Source organism: Pipistrellus hanaki (genome assembly GCF_964339955.1).
Source record: "Pipistrellus hanaki genome assembly, chromosome: X".
NCBI lineage: Eukaryota > Metazoa > Chordata > Mammalia > Chiroptera > Vespertilionidae > Pipistrellus > Pipistrellus hanaki.
The window spans coordinates 70,271,116-70,289,402 of NC_140524.1; the positions used below are offsets into that span (position 1 = coordinate 70,271,116).

An 18,287-nucleotide genomic window follows, 5' to 3' on the forward strand; every position below is an offset into this window, starting at 1 on the left:
CCCCCATAAATCTATATTATAAAAGGCCTGGGGCCAAACGACCGGTCACCAGGAGGTGCAGTGATGGGTCCCCAGTGCGGTGGCTCTGGGTCTCACTCAATTTCACAGGCTGGGCCTCTAGTTTAATAATAAAAAAGAGGCTCAATAAAAGTCATTAAAAGACTTAGATAAAAGGGACAGCTTATCTTCTAAATACTAGTTATTCATGTAATGCTGATTGTCCTTTTATCATTGAATTATCAACCCTGATGCTTTCTGTAATACATAAGATAATGCCTTAGATTTCCTATGTATTAAATACAATTATGTGACTGTTCTTACAGTAATTTCACTGATAAAGGGATGAATAGCTGTTGATTGGTGACTATTTTTCCTTTTCATTTTCCAGGTACAGCAGCTACAGGTCTTGTTGCTACAAGCCCATGGAGGTACCTTGCCTGGATCTATAAAGTAAGACTCATATATTAGCTTTAAATGTAAAATCTAGTAAAGGCTATTTCTCCTGATGGTTGTTTACCTCTGATATATTAAAGTTTCTAGTAATACTGATGTCAAGGTTGGGATCTTACCAAACCTGCTGACCATTTTGGGCTTACCTAGTTAGCTTTGAGTAAGCCTGATGTAATAGGAAGAACATAGTTTCTGGCCTCAGAAATTTATTTACTTATTTAGTTATTTAGTTAATTAATCCTCACTCTAGGATATTTTTCCATTGATTTTTAGAGAGAGTGGAAGGGACAGGGAGAGGCAGAAATAAACATTAATGTGAAAGAGACACATCTATGTAAGAGAGACACATTGATTTTTTGCCTCCTGCACACACCCTGACTGGTACAGGGGATCGAGTCTTTAACCAAGCTATTTGCTCTTGACCAGAATTGAACCTGGGACCCTTCACTCTGCAGGCCAACGCTCTATCCACTGAGCCAAACTGGCTAGTATTGGCCTCAGAAATTTATTAATTGAAATTTTATGAGAAAGAGCTGTCACTTCTCTCCCATTTATTTACTTGATTTTTTATTTATATACATACTAGAGGCTCGTTGCAGGAAGATTCCTGCAATAGGGCTTCCTGCTGCAGTCTCCCCTGCTCCGCCTGCTTCCCTACCTTCTCAGCTTGCTTCCCTCCTTCTCCCTCACCCTGCTTGCTTGCTTCTCCGCAGCTTCACTCCCTTTTTCAGCACTTGAATTCTTTCTACCGCCACCTTGGTTGGGTTAATTTGCATACTCACCCTGATTGGTCGGTGGGTGTGGCTTGGGTGTAGCAAAAGTACAGTCAATTTGCATGTTTCTCTTTTATTATATAGGATAGTTTCATGGGTATTTATTATTTGTTTTAGTGCTCAAATTGTTCATGCTTTGTCCATTAGGAGCTCCTTTAGGGTGGCTCTTGTGTTCTTTAAAATATCCTTAATTTTTTTTAACCTTTCCATAATATGTTCCACACCTGTCTTGTATTTTTGCCACCCCAGTTCTAAAATCAACCAAATCTTCAAGGAGCCCTGGTATTTTTTTAAAATGGAAAATGGTGTTTGAAACCAGATTTGGGCATATAGGTGTACTCATTGTTACTGGGGTGTCACTACTTCTAGGCACCCTCAGTGAGTAATGCTAGTAAATACCTGTATGCATAGTAAAACACATACACTCAAATCTATATTTTTACATCTATGTACTGTATAAACAAGGTGGGGCAAAAGTAGGTTTACAGTTGTGAGTACATGAAATAGAGGTTATTCTTATATTATTACTTATTAATTATTGTATTATTTTTCTTACAAACAACTGCATATTAAAAACCATAATTTTATACTGATACCTCTGATTCCAGTCCAACACTGCAGGGTTCATTTTAGCCTTCCTCTCCTTATTTATAAACTTACTTCTTCAACAGTGAGAAACCAGCTGTCATTATCTGCAGTCTATTTACTTACTTGTTCAGGTCTAGTATACACATTGTTTTAGGATTGCTAGCCCATACATTGTAAGAAACACTTGTATGAATTAGATTATGTACCGTTCTTTTTGTCTTTAGGGTTAGATTATCCTGGCAACATGGTATTTCCAACAGTCACTTTTTTTATTCCATTTTGGGTCCCCTTTATGTCTTGGTTGGTTTTAATTGTTTATATTTTGAATATGTGAAAGGTTCGCTATGTGAAATATGATGCTCTAAGGCAGAGTTATACAGAAAAATATACTCAGCAGAGAAATGTGAATCAGAACCATGATGAGATCACTGTACACCCATTAGGATGACTACTATAAAAACAAAATAGGAAATAACCATTACTGTCAAGGATGTGAGGAAGATGTAGAGAAATTAGAACTTTGTGCACTGTTGGAGGGGTTGTAAAATGGTAATAACTACTATGGGAAAAGAGTATGGAGTTTCCTCAAAGAATTTAAAATAGAATGCCATGTGATCTGGCAATTTTACTTCTGGATATATACCTAAAAGAATTGAAAGCAGGATCTCAAAGAGATATCTGTACTCCCATGCTCCAAACAGCCAAGACGGGGAAGCAACACAATGTCTATCAATAGGTGAATGGATAAAGAAATGTGGTCTATTCATACAGTGGACTATTATTTAGGCTTATAAAGGAAGGAAATTCTGACACATGCTACAACATGAATGAATCTTGAAAACATTATGCTAAGTTAAACAAGATAGTTACAAAAGACAAATACTATATGATTTTCCCCCATATGAGGTATTTATAGTAATCATATGAAAGTAGAATGATGTTTGCCAGGGGCTGGGGAGAGGAGGAAATGGGCAGTTATTGTAAGTGCATATAGTGCTTCAGTTTTGCAAAATAAACAAGTTTTAAGGATAGATGCTGGTGATGGTTGCTCAACATTGTGAAAGTTCTTCCCCTGCCCCAAATCCACTTTATTTTTTAAATTAAATTCATTGGGGTGACATCAGTTAACAGGATTATATAGGTTTCAAGTGTACATTTTGAACTGTATACTTAAAAATATTTTAAATGGTACATTTTATGTTTTGTATAAATATTTTAAATGGTACATTTTATGTTTTGTGTATTTACCACAATTTTTAGAAAAAGGGCCAAGGGGTCAAAAAACTCATTAGAAAAATGGGACATATGAATAGACAATTCACCAGGAAAAGAGATAAAAATAGCCCTGAAACATTAAAAGAAAAAATACTCAAGCCCACTCATAATTAAAGAAATACAAATTCACCGAAACTGGTTTGGCTCAGTGGATAGAGTCTGTGGACTAAAGGGTCCGAGGTTCGAATCTGGTCAAGGGCATGTACATTGGTTGTGGGCACATCCCCCATGGGGGGTGTGCAGGAGACAGCTGGTCGATGTTTCTCTCTCATCTATGTTTCTGGCTCTCTATCCCTCTCCCTTCCTCTCTGTAAAAAAATCAATAATATATATATATATATATAAAGAAATACAAATTCAAACAACCCTGAGACAGTATTTCTCACCTATTAGATTAGTAAAAAATGGAAAAATATGACACCACATTCCATTGGCAAGGCTATGGAGAAAGCAAACATTGTCATACACTGCTACTGGGAATGCAAATGGGTATTATCCTTCTGGAGAGGAATATGGCAATATCTGACAAAACCAGACATGCACTTAACTTGTCCCAGCAATCCCATTTCTAAAAATCTATCCTGAAGATAATCACTAACAACACAAATATATATACACACTGCAGCATGTCTGTAATTGCCAAATATTGGAAACCATCTAAATGCCCATATATAAAAGGAAGGTTGAATATATATGACATAAAATTTATCGTCTTAAACATTTTTAAGCTTACAGTTCAAAAGTGTTATGTATAGCCACATTGTGGTGCAATGAATGTCCAGAACTTTTGCTTCTTGCAAAACTGAAACTCCATACTCATTAAACAACAACTCCCCACCCCACCCCTAAATATTCTTTTGGAGTTTCCTGCCATTGCTTGTATTTATAGAATTTACTATCACCTACATTTCTTCTAGTTTTCTTGTAAGACTTTTTTCTTTCTTTAATTATGGTAAATAACATAAAATTTACTATCTTAAGCATTTTACATGCACAGTTGAGTAGCATTAAGTATATTTACCTTGTGAAACAGATCTCCAGAACTTTTTCATCTTGTAAAACTGAAATTATATATGTATTAAACAATAACTCCTTGTGCCCTTTCTTCTCAGCCCCTGGTAACCACCATTCTACTTTTTGTTTCTATGAACTTGACTACTTTAGATATCTCATATAAGTGGAATCATACAGTGTTTGTCTTTTTGTGACTGGCTTTTTTTTTTCATTGAATATACAGGATGGGGCAAAAGTAGGTTTATAATTATTCATATGGTAAGCAATACAATAATCCTATGCAATAAAAGGCTAATATGCAAATTGTCCCCTCAGGAGTTCAAACTACCTAGAGTTTGATGCTTGCTATGACGTGCACTGATCACCAGTGGGCATTACAGAATGAAAGAAGGCCCCAGCCGGCAGGGGGGGGGGGGGGGGAGGTGGAGAAAGGAGGCCTTGATCAGCCCTGATCACCAGCCAGGCCCAGGGACACTCGCATGCATGAATTTCGTTCACCGGGCCTCTAGTTAATAAATACTCTAAGAATAAATTCTTTGTATTTTGAATAACCCCAATTGTATACCTACTTTTGCCCCATCCCGTATATACCATTTCTTGTGTATCCATTTATTCATCAATGGACACAAGGTGCTTTTTGGAAATTGTAAATAATGCTGCTATGAACATAGGTGTGCGGATGTCTCTTTAAGATCCTGCTTTTGATTCCTTTGGATATGTAACCAAAAGGTGAATAACTGGATCATATAGTAATTCTATTTAAAACTTTTTATTTAAACCACCATACTGTTTTCCATAGTGGCTGCATAATAGTCACCCTAATTTTGTCTCTTATTTAAATAGTTCTTTATATATTGGTGAATATTAGTTCTTTATAGTGTATTTTTCTTCAAGTGTATTTTTTACTTTGTTTATAGTGTTTGTCATGCAAAATTTTTAAATTTTTATGTTGTAAAAAGTTTATCAGTAATTTTTTTTGCTTCTGCATTTCTTAGCAACTTTATTGAGATAATTTGTATACCTGAAAATTCACTCACTTTAAGTACAATTCAATGACTTTTAATTATTTTTTAAAATATATATTTATTCATTTCAGAAAAGAAGGGAGAGGGAGAGAGGGATAGAAACATCAATGAGAGAGAATCATTGATTGGCTGCCTCCTGCCCACCCTTTACTGGGGGTTGAGTCCACAACCCAAGCATGTGCCCTTGATGGGAATCGAATCTGAGACCCTTCAGTCCTCAGGCTAATGCTATATCCTCTGAACCAAACCAGCTAGGGAAATTCAATGGCCTTTAGTAAATTCACAGAGTTGTACAATGATCACCACAACCCAACATTAGAACATTTCCATCACCTCAAAATGATCCCTCCTGTCCATTTGCAGTTACTCCCTTTCCCACTCCCAGCCCCAGCCAACCATTAGCCTGCTTTCTGTTCCTAGAGATTTGCCTAGTGTGAACATATCATATACATGGAATCATAGAGCAGGTGGACTTTTTCTCTGACTTCTTTCATCTATAATATTTTGGAGATTCATCCATGTTGTATCAGCACTTCATTCCTTTTTATTGCTGAATAGTATTTCATTGTTTGGATAGACCATATTTTGTCTATTTTTTTCAGCAGTTGATAAACTTTGGTTGTCTCAACTTTTTTGCTATTATGAGTAATGCTGCTATGAGTATTCACTGGCAAGTTTTTGTGTGGGCATGTGTTTTTTATTGGATAGATACCTAGAAGTGGAATTGCTAGGTCATATGTTTAAGAAATGCCAAACTGTTTTCCAAAGTGACTACTATTTACATTCTCCTCATCCTTTGATTCATAGTTAGAAAACCTTTTCCTATTCCAAGGTTAAAGAGGAATTCATCAGTGTTTTATTCTAGTCCTTATGATGGTTTTATGTTTTACTTTTCATTTGGAGTATATTCTTGTGAATGGTGTGAGCCTATTTTTTTACTAACTTTATTTTTAGTAACCCTTAATCAGTTTTTTTATTATAAAAGTGATACACTGCTATATTTAGAAAGTATAAAAAATATTAAACTTGCCATAATTTTGTCACCCACAAATGACCAACTTTGTCTTTGTAATTCTCCCCCTTTTGGTAATTTAATCTTGATTTCCTTGGTGATATTTTAAGAATGTTGGATAAAGAAACTGAGGAAAGCTGTGTTCTCTTAAAGGATCTCTTAAAGACCTATTCTAGTATACTTGATTTAGAAGCAATTGGCCCATCTTCCTTTACTTTGAATTTAGCACAGGCCTATTTTATGTAACACAAGGCTAATGAAGACCATTCCAGACTTCCAACAACCTAGGATATACTATAGAATATACTTTCAGCTGCAAAAGTAATCAATTCTAAGAAACAGTTGTTGAATCAAACAATTGGAATCAGTTGTTCAGTGTTTTCCAGAGAAATAAACATGCTACTTTTTATCTCAAAAATATGTTTATATTTTTAGAGACCTTTCATAATAAATCTTTTAACAAAATGTACAATTTATAAACATGTGGGGGGTTTTTTTGCTTTTTGTCTTTGTATCATATTCAATTTTGAATTTGTGTCATTGAAGCTTTTATATTGATTTTTTGCAAGTGTTTGTCAATTTGCACATGCTCAGCTAACTTGAATTCCTACTTTGGCAATTAAATAGCTTGTGAAAGGGGAAACATTTGTTTTCCATTGTATTTTTTCCCCATTTAGAGAAGCCTTAGAAATGTTAGGGGGGAAATGTACAGGGATGTAATGTACAGCATATGGAACATCTATATATATAAAAGCCCAGCGACCGTTAAGGCGGAATGCCAAAAACAACCAGAACGATCCATCACTATGATGCGCACTGACTGCCAGGGGGCAGATGCTCAATGCAGGAGCTGCTCTCTGGTGGTCAGTGTGCTCCAACAGTGGGAGTGCCACTCAGCCAGAAACCAGGTTTATGGCTGGGGAGTGCAGTGACAGTGATGGGACCCTTTCCTGCCTCCACAGCAGCACTAAGAAGTGGTGAGCCAAGTGGTAAGGAGTGAGCAGGTAGGCGGTAAGGAGCAAGCAGGTGGGGTGGTTAGGAGTGATTGCAAGAAGGCACAGGCCAGGCTGAGGAATCCCCCCCCCCAACCCCATGCATGAATTTCGTGCATCAAGCCTCTAGTAGTCAATAATATAATAACTTTGTATAGTGACAGATGGTTACTAGACTTAATGTGGCTATTACTTTGTAAGCTATATAAATATTGAACCACGTTATGCACCTGAAATTAATATGTTTTATATCAACTGTACTTTAATAAATATAATAACTTTGGCACTTGTCAACTTTCATGAATGATGCATGGAAGTTTTCAGTTTAATATCAGTAAGGAAAGAAGGAAATATCAGAGCAATCTAAAATAACACTAAATGTACTGATAGTTCTTTTTTTTTTTTTGATAGTTCATTTTTATAATACACATTTTAATTGAGCATTCCTTCGTAAGAGTCTTAATAAATTCTCAACAGTGTAATATGAGACCTTATGGTGTGATTTTGTTATTAACTTTTTGATAAAGATGTTCCATAAAAATTCATGGAGGTCTTGCCCTGGCCGGTTGGCTAAGTTAATTAAAGCGTCATCCTGTGCAGCAAAGGGTTTTGGGAACAATTCCCTGTTGGGGCACATACCTAGGTTGAAGGTTCCTTCTGTCCCCTCTCAGGGTTCATGAGGGAGGCAACCAATCAGTGATTCTCTCACAGCAATGTTTCTCTCTTCCACCCTCCCTCCTCTCCTCCCTCCCTTTCTCTCTAAAAATAAATAAAAACATATTCTTAGGTGAGGAATTAAAAAGGTAATTCATGCCCTAATTGGTTTGGCTCAGTGGATAGAGCGTAGGCCTGCGGACTCAAGGGTCCCAGGTTTGATTCCGGTCAAGGGTGTGTACCTTGGTTGCAGGCACATCCCCAGTAGGGGTTGTGCAGGAGGCCGCTGATTGATGTTTCTCTCTCATCGATGTTTCTAACTCTCTATCCCTCTCCCTTCCTCTCTGTAAAACATCAATAAAATATATTAGAAAAAAAATAGAGTTCAAGAGAAATTGAAAATAATTTTAAAAATAAAATAATAAATAAAAAGATAATTAGTGGGTGTGAGAGGGCATCTGTTACTGTAATCATTTTTTATCCTTTATTAAGATTGAGAACAGCTGTTGCCTGTCCTTTTGCCCTTTATTATAGCCTTGACAGCTATTAACTTTTCCCTTCAGTCTTCTAAAGATCAAATCTTCATATTTCTTCTGATCTTTTTTTAAAATATATTTTTATTGACTTCAGAAAGGAAGTGAGGGGGGGAAGAGGGAAGGAGGAAGGAGGAAGGAGGGAGAGAGAGAGAATTGGCTGCTTCCCTCACACCCACCACTGGGGATCGAGCCAGCAAACCTGGCATGTGCCCTAATTTGGAATCAAACTGTGACCTCCTGGTTCATGGGTTGACAATCAACCACCGAGCCACATCAGCCAGGCTCTTCTTATCTTTTTTTGCCAGTCCAACTTTTCAGTGTTGTGAATAGCTAATCCCAGTGGATTACAAAACAAACCCCAAAATTATACTTCTTAATGGCCTGCTTCATTAGTCTGGGACCACTATGAAGTAAACTGCATAAATTCCAAAGTTTCTTATAGGTATCCTTGAAAATTTTTTCCCCTTCCACTCCTATTTGAAATAAAAATTATTGTTGCCTCCACCCACTCTAAGCAATTTAAAACTGATAGACAAATGAACAGAAGGCTATGGGTCATCAGTTTCAAAAAAGATGAGCACTTAAGAAGGAAGCACTTATTTATGGAGAATTGTGAAATGAGGTCTTAGTGGCCACTGTTCACCATTTCAACTTTCTGACTTTTTAAATTCTATTGGGAGTAAACTATACACTAAATAGGTAATTGACTTATGTGTATGAGGTAAAATTTAGACCCTATCTCATCTGTACCTTTTTTTCCCTAAACCCCTAATCTTTAATAAGAGATTAAGAGTGGGAAGAAGAAGAAAAATGTGTCCTAGATATAGTTAGCCTTCACTTCTTATCTATGTGGCACAAAGATCCTAAACCAAGAGCCAAGGATAGAGGTTAGTCATTCCTGTTGCACCCATATCTGGCTCTGAATCATTATTATCCTCCAACTCATAATTTCACTTATATGTGGAATCTAATGAACAAAATAAACTAACAAACAAAAGAGAAACAGACTCATAAATACAGAGAACAAACTGACAGATATCTGAGGGGAAGCGTGTTGGAGGACTGGGTGAAAAAGGTGTGGGGATTAAGCAAAAAACACACAACACAACAACTCATAGACACAAACTACTGTATGGCTATTGCCAGAGGGGAAAGGGAGGAGAGGGGAGATAGAAGGAGGGGTAAAAGGGGGATAAATGGTGGTGGAAGGAGAATTGACTTGGGGTGGTACAATATACAAATGATGTATTATGGAATTGTATACCTGAAACCTGTATAATTTTATTAACCAATAAATTCAATAAAAATAATCAAGTATTTGAGGCATATGTTTCTTATTCTTACAACATATTCCCTGACTGAGAGAATAGATTGGAATAGACACACTTTTTCCAAACTTTGGGGAGTAATTTTAAACCAACTGCCCCACCCAAAAGGCCTGTGGTATATAGTTTTATCCACCTTTGATATAAGTGTTATTAATCATGTATTTTTCTAATGTTATTATTTTGTTTTAGTGTGCAACCATCAGAGAATCTACAGTCTTTGATGGAGAAGAATCAGTCCCTGGTGGAGGAGAATGAAAAATTAAGTCGTGGTCTGAGTGAGGCAGTTGGTCAGACATCTCAGCTATTGGAGAGGATCATTTTGGTGAGACCCCAAGACTAAACCACTGGCAATCTGGACATTTACCAGCTTTAGTTTCTGAAATATTTAACATGCTTCTCATTATGAGAGGCAAGTTATATGGAAAGAAATGGATAGTATTACCATATCCTCCATCAAGCCCCTCTGTGGTAAATTCATGGACTTATAGTCACACATACAGAAAAGTTAAACGAATTGTACAGTGAGCACCTATATATCCACCACAAAGAATCTACATGAATCCCATTCTTAAATAGATTTGTCCTAAAATGCCAGAGAAGACATCAGTCCCTGGTGGAAGAGAATGAAAAATTAAGTCGTGGTCTGAGTGAGGCAGTTGGTCAGACATCTCAGCTATTGGAGAGGATCATTTTGGTGAGACCCCAAGACTAAACCACTGGCAATCTGGACATTTACCAGCTTTAGTTTCTGAAATATTTAACATGCTTCTCATTATGAGAGGCAAGTTATATGGAAAGAAATGGATAGTATTACCATATCCTCCATCAAGCCCCTCTGTGGTAAATTCATGGACTTATAGTCACACATACAGAAAAGTTAAACGAATTGTACAGTGAGCACCTATATATCCACCACAAAGAATCTACATGAATCCCATTCTTAAATAGATTTGTTCTAAAATGCCAGAGAAGACAGAACTAGGTCCCTCTCACCTTAAGTCCTGATTAATCTTTATAATACTAAGTAACTATTCCCTCAATAAGATTTTAGTTCCTCTCTGTCTCACTTCCCCTATCATGAGGTCACATTCATATCCCATCTTAACAGTTATCATGGTGAGATAGAATGGCTAGGAAATTAATTCCTTTCACATATGGTTAACTTCCAAATAGTGGATCACTATGTAACTTGTTACACTAGTCTGTATCCTACTGTCTGATAGTAACCTTCTGGATCAGTGTATGCTGGCTCTGTCAATAACATTTTTCTACTAGTCTAACTACAATTCAGTTTTTGATAGCACAATGATTGCCTGAAGCAAAAATGAGTTTCCATCAAAACGTGTGCTCCCTTGTCAAGAAAGGGTAAGCTGCTTAAAAATTTATTTAAAGGGGGCCAAATCCTATGTCCATTGTATTGTCCATTATTAGCAGAAGAGTTAAAATGGGATTTAGAGGATTTTTATATAGTTTTCTGTCTCCATGATGCATTTTTTGCCTTTGAAGTAATTCTAGAAGATTTGTCTCACATGATTGTGAATGTGGCAGATGTAATAGATAATACTTGTTATTCTAGCCACATACCTATCTGACCTTTACAAGATTGTTACAGTAGCTGCCCAATGGGCTTATTGTTTGATGTCCTATCAGAACTTCATAGCAAGCTCAAATTTTTGTCCTATACAAACTGTTTTTCCCGAACAGTGCATTTAGTACATTACAGATACTGTGATTGGAATAGAACAGAAGCTGCCAATTACCCTGCCCAAAATGTCGCTGCCTCTGCCATTTCTTCTCTGCCATTTCTTCTCTGCCATCACTCTTGTGCTTCTCCCATTTTTTTACTTTCTTTTGTTAAAACTAGCCTACCATATCAGATAGTTTAATGTGAAAAAACTCAGCTCACATGAAATGTGAGGCTCTTTTATGTTTTAAATGCCCTTCTGCTGGGACCAGGGAACAGTATAGTGTAGGAGGGAGTTTAAAGTAAGTGGCTTTTTTTGCAAACAGCAGGGTGTAACATGCCAGAAACTATTGCTTTCTCCCTTAGTTGCAAAATTCTCTATGGAATTGAGGCTTCACACTCCACCCCATAGTTTGTGCTTCATGGCAAACATTAGACGCAGCTGCTTAGATGCTATTTTTAGTATTTCATGTTGACTGAAGGGCTAATTTCCATGACTATTAGACATTTCTCACTAAATAAACAAAGCCCATTAAATCTTCTATTATAGCAAAGGAGTCAGCCACTCTACCTGGATTTTAAACTATAGAAGTAGGAGAGAAGGCATAATTAAGTGAGGCTGTCAGGCACTGCCACTGATGATCTCCTGGGTCTTTGTTATAGACAGAACAAGCAAATGAAAAAATGAATGCCAAGCTAGAAGAACTCAAGCAGCATGCAGCGTAAGTTTCTTACCAGATGTTTGTTATTGACCTTATAGCACGTAATATGTAATCATAGGTGCTCTGGCCTTGACAGTGTGATTAACTCTTGGATTCCTTTGCTTAAATTTTCAGCTGCAAAGTGGACCTTCAAAAGCTAGCAGGAAATTTGGAAGACCAGGAATTAAAAGAAAATGTAGAGAAAATTTGTAACCTGCAGCAACTGATTAACCAGATATCGGTAAGCCAAGTAGGGACAGTGTAAACAGGCACACTGTTTTCATTTGTTTCTCTCTTTTTGTTTTTTCACTAGAGGCCCAGTGCACAAAATTTGTGCAGTTGGGTGGGTGTCCCTCAGCCCAGCCTGCACCCTCTCCAATCTGGGACCCCTCAAGGGATGTCCGACTGCCCATTTAGGCCTGGTCCTGATAGGATTGGCCTAAACAGTCAGTCGGACATCACTCTCACAATCCAGGACTGCTGGCTCCCAACTGCTCCCCTGCCTGCCTGCCTGATTGCCCCTAATAACTTCTGTCTGTCAGCCTGATCACACCTAACCACTCCCCAGCCAGCCTGATTGATACCTAACTGCTCCCCTGACAGCCTGTTTGCCCCTAACTGCCCTCCCCTGCAGGCCTGGTCACCCCTAACTGCCCTCCCCTTCAGGCCTGGTCACCCCTAACTGCCCTCCCCTGCTGGCCTGGTCTCCCCTAACTGCCCTCCCCTGCTGGCCTGGTCACCCCTAACTGCTCTCCCCTGCAGACCTGGTCCCCCCTTCCCCCAACTGCTCTCCCCTGCAGGCCTGGGTCCCCCCCAACTGCTCTTCCCTGAAGACCCTGCCGCCCCCAACTTCTCTCCTCTGCCATCCTGGTCACCCCTAACTGCCCCCCCCTGCAGGCTTGATCACCCCCAACTGCCCTCACTTGCAGGCCTGGTCCCTCCCAAATGCCCTATCTTGTGGTGGCCCTCTTGTGTCCACAAGGGGGCAGCCATCTTGTGTGTTGGAGTGATGGTTAATTTGCATATTACTCTTTTATTAGATAGGATTTTTCAGTTACAATTGATGTACAATATAATATTGATTTCAGGTGTACAACCCAATGATTAGACATTTATAGAACTTACAAAATGATAACCCTGGTAAATCTAGTACCCATCTGATACCACATAGGAGGTGCAAAGTCAGCCACTGCCTAAGGCCACCCTGCATGAGCTATTTATATTAAGCTTGGAGGTGCCCAGGTGAATCTGGGTTGTGAAGCAAGGCAGGCTCATGCTAGTGCTGGGTCTTGGGCCTTTCAGTATTGATAGGTTTGGGGCACGCTGACCCAGCTGTAGCTTGTTTGAGAGATTTTAGCAAAGTCTGAAGCCTGAGCAAGAACAGGCCATTCATATGCAAAAGCTACTGCACATGGGTTGGTGGGGCTGAAAATTGGATGGGGATAGGTCTCGGAATCACCAGGGTGGAGCAAACAGATATGGATGCCAGTTAGCCTCACATGAACAAGGACCCTGTGAGCACCTCCATCTGGGAAAAAACTGACCCTGAATTCCTGCCCCAATGCCAGATAATTCAGTTCCTCCTTTTATGTGCCTGGGTCCCCCAGAGCCTTGCCCTGGAGCTGGAGCTCAAAGGAAGCGGGACTTTGTAAGTTCAGCTCATGTGCCTGCTCTTTAAAAGGAACACCTGGGCCCAGCCTGTGTGGCTCAGAGGTTGTGTGTTGACCTATAAACCAAGACGTTACGGTTTGATTCCTGGTCAGGGCACATGCATGTGTTGGGGGCTCAGAACCCCAGTGGGGAGTGTGCACAAGGCAGCAAATCAATGATGTTTCTATCTCTTCATTGATGTTTCTATATCTCTCTCCCTCTCCCTTCCTTTCTGAAAGCAATAAAAATATGTTCAAATTAATAAAACAAAACAATAAAGGAACATCTGGATCCCCGACTGCCTCCATGTCTCTGAGCCCTAATCTCTGCTGGTTTTTACAGCCTGTAGTTATCCCCACTGGTCTTCCCAGCTCTGGAATCTTGAGCTAGGGGGCTGGTGTGGAACTGGGACCCCTTGCTCCTCATGGGCAGCTCTGCATAGATAATCTCCAGATTACAGGAACAGCCCACATGGATGCCAGTCTAGCCCATTCCATGCCTCTTCCCCTCTTACTAGTCTCAATGCACTCTCTTCTTTACTTCTCTAGTTGTAGGACTTCCATTCAGACAGCTCTCAGGCAGTTCTGAATGATGTGATTTTTTTATTTATTTTAGTTGTAATTTTGATGTGGTTGTGGGAGACAGCGAGTACAGGTTGGTTCCTCAAGTGTTTTTGTTTGTTTGTTTGTTTTTTAAGAGAGAAGAAGAGAGAGGTAGAGAGATAGAGCCTCTATCTGCTCTGCTTGTTTATTTTCTTTTAGGTTCCACATGTAAGTGAAATCATGTGGCATTTGTCTTTCTCTGTGTTACTTTTTTCACTTGGTACAATACCCTCTAGGGATAGTCATATTGTTGCAGGTGGCAAGATTTAATTTTTTTAAATAGCTAAGTCATATTCCATTGCATATATACACCACCACTTTTTTATCCGCTTATTTATTAATGGGTACTTAGGTTGCTTCTATCTCTTGGCTATCCTATATAATAAAAGCCTAATATGCAAATTGTCCCCTCAACTGGGAGTTTGACTGCTCACTATGATGTGCACCACACACCAGAGGGCAGTGCAGAACATGGCAGGAGTTTGGCGATGTGGCGCTGATGGTCCTGATGGGCCCCAATGAGAATGGGACCACAGAGGGATGGTGGAGCTGGTGAGTCGGGGAGAGGCACGCCAGGCCAAGGTGGGTGCAAGAAGGGCTCGATTGCCCTACAGATGGTGACAAATAGCAGCGGGGGGTGGGGGCACCTGGCTCCCTGTGGGAGCCAGGCAGGGCCCGATAACTCAGGCGGAGGGGGGCATGCAGGTGCCCAGAGGGCCAAAGTGCTGCCTAGGGCACAGAGGTCAGCTGGGACCTGCCCTTCCACACCAGACACTCATGCTTCAATTGCCGGCCAGGCCTAGGGACCGCACTCATGCATGAATTTTGTGCCCTGGGCCTCTATAATAATAAAAATATAATATGCTAATTGGACCGAATGTTCTTTCAGTTGATTTTCCAGACAAAGCTGCTGTGGCAGGGCCAAGGCAGAGGCAGCAGAGGCACCTGGCCACCATCGCAGGCTGGGGCCAAGGCAAACGCCACAGTGGCTGGGGCCAAATCCCTTGCACAAATTTCATGCATCGAACCTCTAGTTGTAGATAATGCAACAAACATGGATGCAGATCTCTTTTTGACTTAGTATCTTCAGATAAATACACAGAAGTAGAATTACTGAGTACTTCATTATCTCTCTGTTTTAAAAGTCTGATTTGTCTGGTATAAACAGTGCTTCCCTAGTGTTTTTTTTTGTTTGTTTCCATTCTCATGAAATTTCTTTTTCCATCCCTTTACTTTCAGTCTGTGTGTATCTTTCAATCTGAAGTGTGTCTCTTGTAGACAGCATATGTAAGGATTTTGATTATCCATTGAGCCATCCTATCTTTATATTGGAGAATTTAATCCATTTGTAGTTAAAGTAATTTTTTTATTTTTTTGATAAAGGTATTATATATGTGTCCCTTTAAAGTAATTTTTGATAGATATGTATTTATTACCATTTCACTATTCATATTTTTCTCTTTTTTCCCTCTTCTTAATGAAGTACCTTTAACATTTCTATAATATTGGTTTGGTGGTGATGAACTCCTTTAGCTTTTTCTTGTCTGATAAGCTTTTTATTTATCCTTTGATTCTAAATGATAACTTTGTAGGGTCCTTTGTAGGTCCTTGCTTTTCATCCCTTTGAATATTTCTTGCTACTCCCTTCTGACCTGCAAAGTTTCTGTTAAGAAATCCTCTGAGAGATGACTTGAAGGTAACTAGCTGATTTTCTCTTGCTGCTTTTAAGATTGTCCCTTTGTCTTTAACCTTTGGCATTTTTATTATGATGTGTCTTAGTGTGGGCCTCTTTGGGTTCACCTTGTTTTGGATTCTCTGGGCTTCTGGGTTTAGTGTGTCTGTTTCCTTCACCAGGTTAGGGAAGTTTTCTGTTGTTATTTTTTCACAGATAGGTTTTTAATTCCCTGCACTCTCTCTTCTATTTCTGGCACCCCCATGATGTGAATATTGGTATGCTTGAAATTCTAGAGGCTTTTTAAACTATCCTTATTTTGTTTGGATTCTTCTCTCTCCCCTCTACGCCCCCCCCCCCCCCTAGTTCTGATTGGGATGTTTTCTGCTCCCTTATTTTTCAAATCTCTGATTTGATCCTCTCTTTCATCTACCCCACTGTTGATTCCCTATAATGCATTCTTCATATTAGTGTATCTTTCTCTTAAGGTTCTTATCACTAAGTTCATCTAATCTTCCCCTAAGTTCATTAAGCATCCTTAAAACCAGTATTTTGAACTCTGCACCTGGTAAATTGCTCATCTCTATTTTGTTTAGTTCTTTTTCTGGAGTTCTGTTCTTTCATTTGGGATATGTTTCTTTGTCTTATTTTGGCTGCCTCCCTGTGTTTGTTTCTATGTATTAGGTAGAACTGCTATGTCTCCCAGGCTTGGTAGAGTAGCTTGATGTAGTAGGCATCCTATAGGGCCCAGTGGTGCAGCATCTCCAGTCACCCAAGTAGAGTGCTTAAGGTGTGCCCCCAATGTGGGCTATGTGCACACTCCTGTTTTGTTGAGCATCTCAATGGTAAGGATTTACTCCCAAGCTAATTGACTGAAAGGACTAGCCAAGACTACTACAGAGGAGCTGCTGTTCAGGGGCAAATCACAGGTAGCTTCAGCAGGACTCACTTCAGCAGATCTCTTGGTCCCAATGAGTTTGCCTCTTGAGTGTCACTCATGGAGATAATTGGCTGGTGCTCCAGTTTGGTCTGAAAATTTCCACTGGGTATGCTGTCTCTGAGGCCTCCTGGGAAGTGCAGGCCAAGATCAGCTGCCACCTGTGTTCTGCCTGGGGCCACCTGGCATGAGCTACAGAGAAATCTACAGTTGTCTGGTACTTGTGCTGGACTTAGAAGTGCCTAGGAGAGGCCAAGCTATAAACCAAGGCTGGCTGCTGCTAGTCTGGTGCCTCAGGCCACTAAGCGATAGGTAAGGACACACTGACTGCTTATTTGGGGGTTGGGGTCCTTTGAGAGATTTTCAAAAAGTCCACAGCATGAGCCACAACAGGCCATTTGTATGGAAAAGCCACTAGAAGCAGCTTGGGAGAGCCTGCAACTTGTATGGGTCAGAGTCTTAGAGAATCAACAGGGCTGGGAAAATAGTATTAACCAAGGTTGATGTCACCCACCTCCCAACTCTGTGTGGGGAAGGATCAGGAAGGGAACGATGGCCTCTGCCTGCACTTCTGTCTGGGAGAAAGCTGCCCCTCCAGCCCTCACTAGGCAGTTCAGTTCCTGGAGTCTTTTTAGCTGCTGTCCCAGTGCTGGAGCTCAGAGAATGTAAGGCTGAGTAAGTTTGTGCATGGTCCCTTTAAGAGAAATTGTCAGGGCCTCCAGCAGCCTTCCATCTCACTCAGCCTCAATCCCTGCTGCTTTTAACAGCCAGAAGTTGTTGGTCCTTATCTTCCTGGCACTGGAACCTTAGTCTTGAGGCCTTGGTATGGGGCTGGGGCTCCTACCGTGTTTCCCCAAAAATAAGACCTAGCGCATGGAAAGATAAGACATCCCCTGAAAATAAGACCTAGCACAACTTTGGGAGAAAAAATTAATATAAGACACTGTCTTATTTTTGGGGAAACAGGGTAGCTCCTCATGGGGTACCTCTTTATCCAAGATTTCTCTCCCAATTTTTATCTGCTACATGTAGGCGTGGGACCAACCTCTTATGCATCTCCATCTCTCCTACCATTCTGATGTGGTTTCCTCATTCAGTGGCTAGACTTCAGGTGGTTCTTTTTTTTTACTTTTTATTTAAGGGTTGGGAGTTGGGGAGTGTAGGGAGCTTCCTGGAGGGGGAGCCAGGTGGTTCTTAATTATTGTTTTTCTGTAGTTCAGTTGTAATTGTTTTATTGATTTCATAAAGGGAGAGAAAGATAAAAACCATCAATGATAAGAGAATATCATTGATTGGCTGCCTCCTGAACGCCCCCCCCCCCCCACTGGGGATAGAGCCTGCAACCTGGGCCTGTGCTCTGACCAGAAATCAAACTATGACCTCCTGGTTCATGG

The 18,287-nt window shown here is 39.9% G+C and overlaps 1 protein-coding gene across 1 annotated transcript in view; it reads left to right on the forward strand.

The window, feature by feature from the left end:
- Positions 1–18,287, forward strand: part of KIF4A (kinesin family member 4A) — a 143,095-nt gene that overhangs the window by 50,303 nt on the left and 74,505 nt on the right. Inside the window, exons 10-13 of the mRNA XM_084869809.1 lie at positions 389–450; positions 9,837–9,969; positions 11,995–12,053; positions 12,168–12,273. Coding sequence (XP_084725935.1) covers positions 389–450; positions 9,837–9,969; positions 11,995–12,053; positions 12,168–12,273 — 360 coding nt within the window. The remainder of the gene's footprint in view (positions 1–388; positions 451–9,836; positions 9,970–11,994; positions 12,054–12,167; positions 12,274–18,287) is intronic.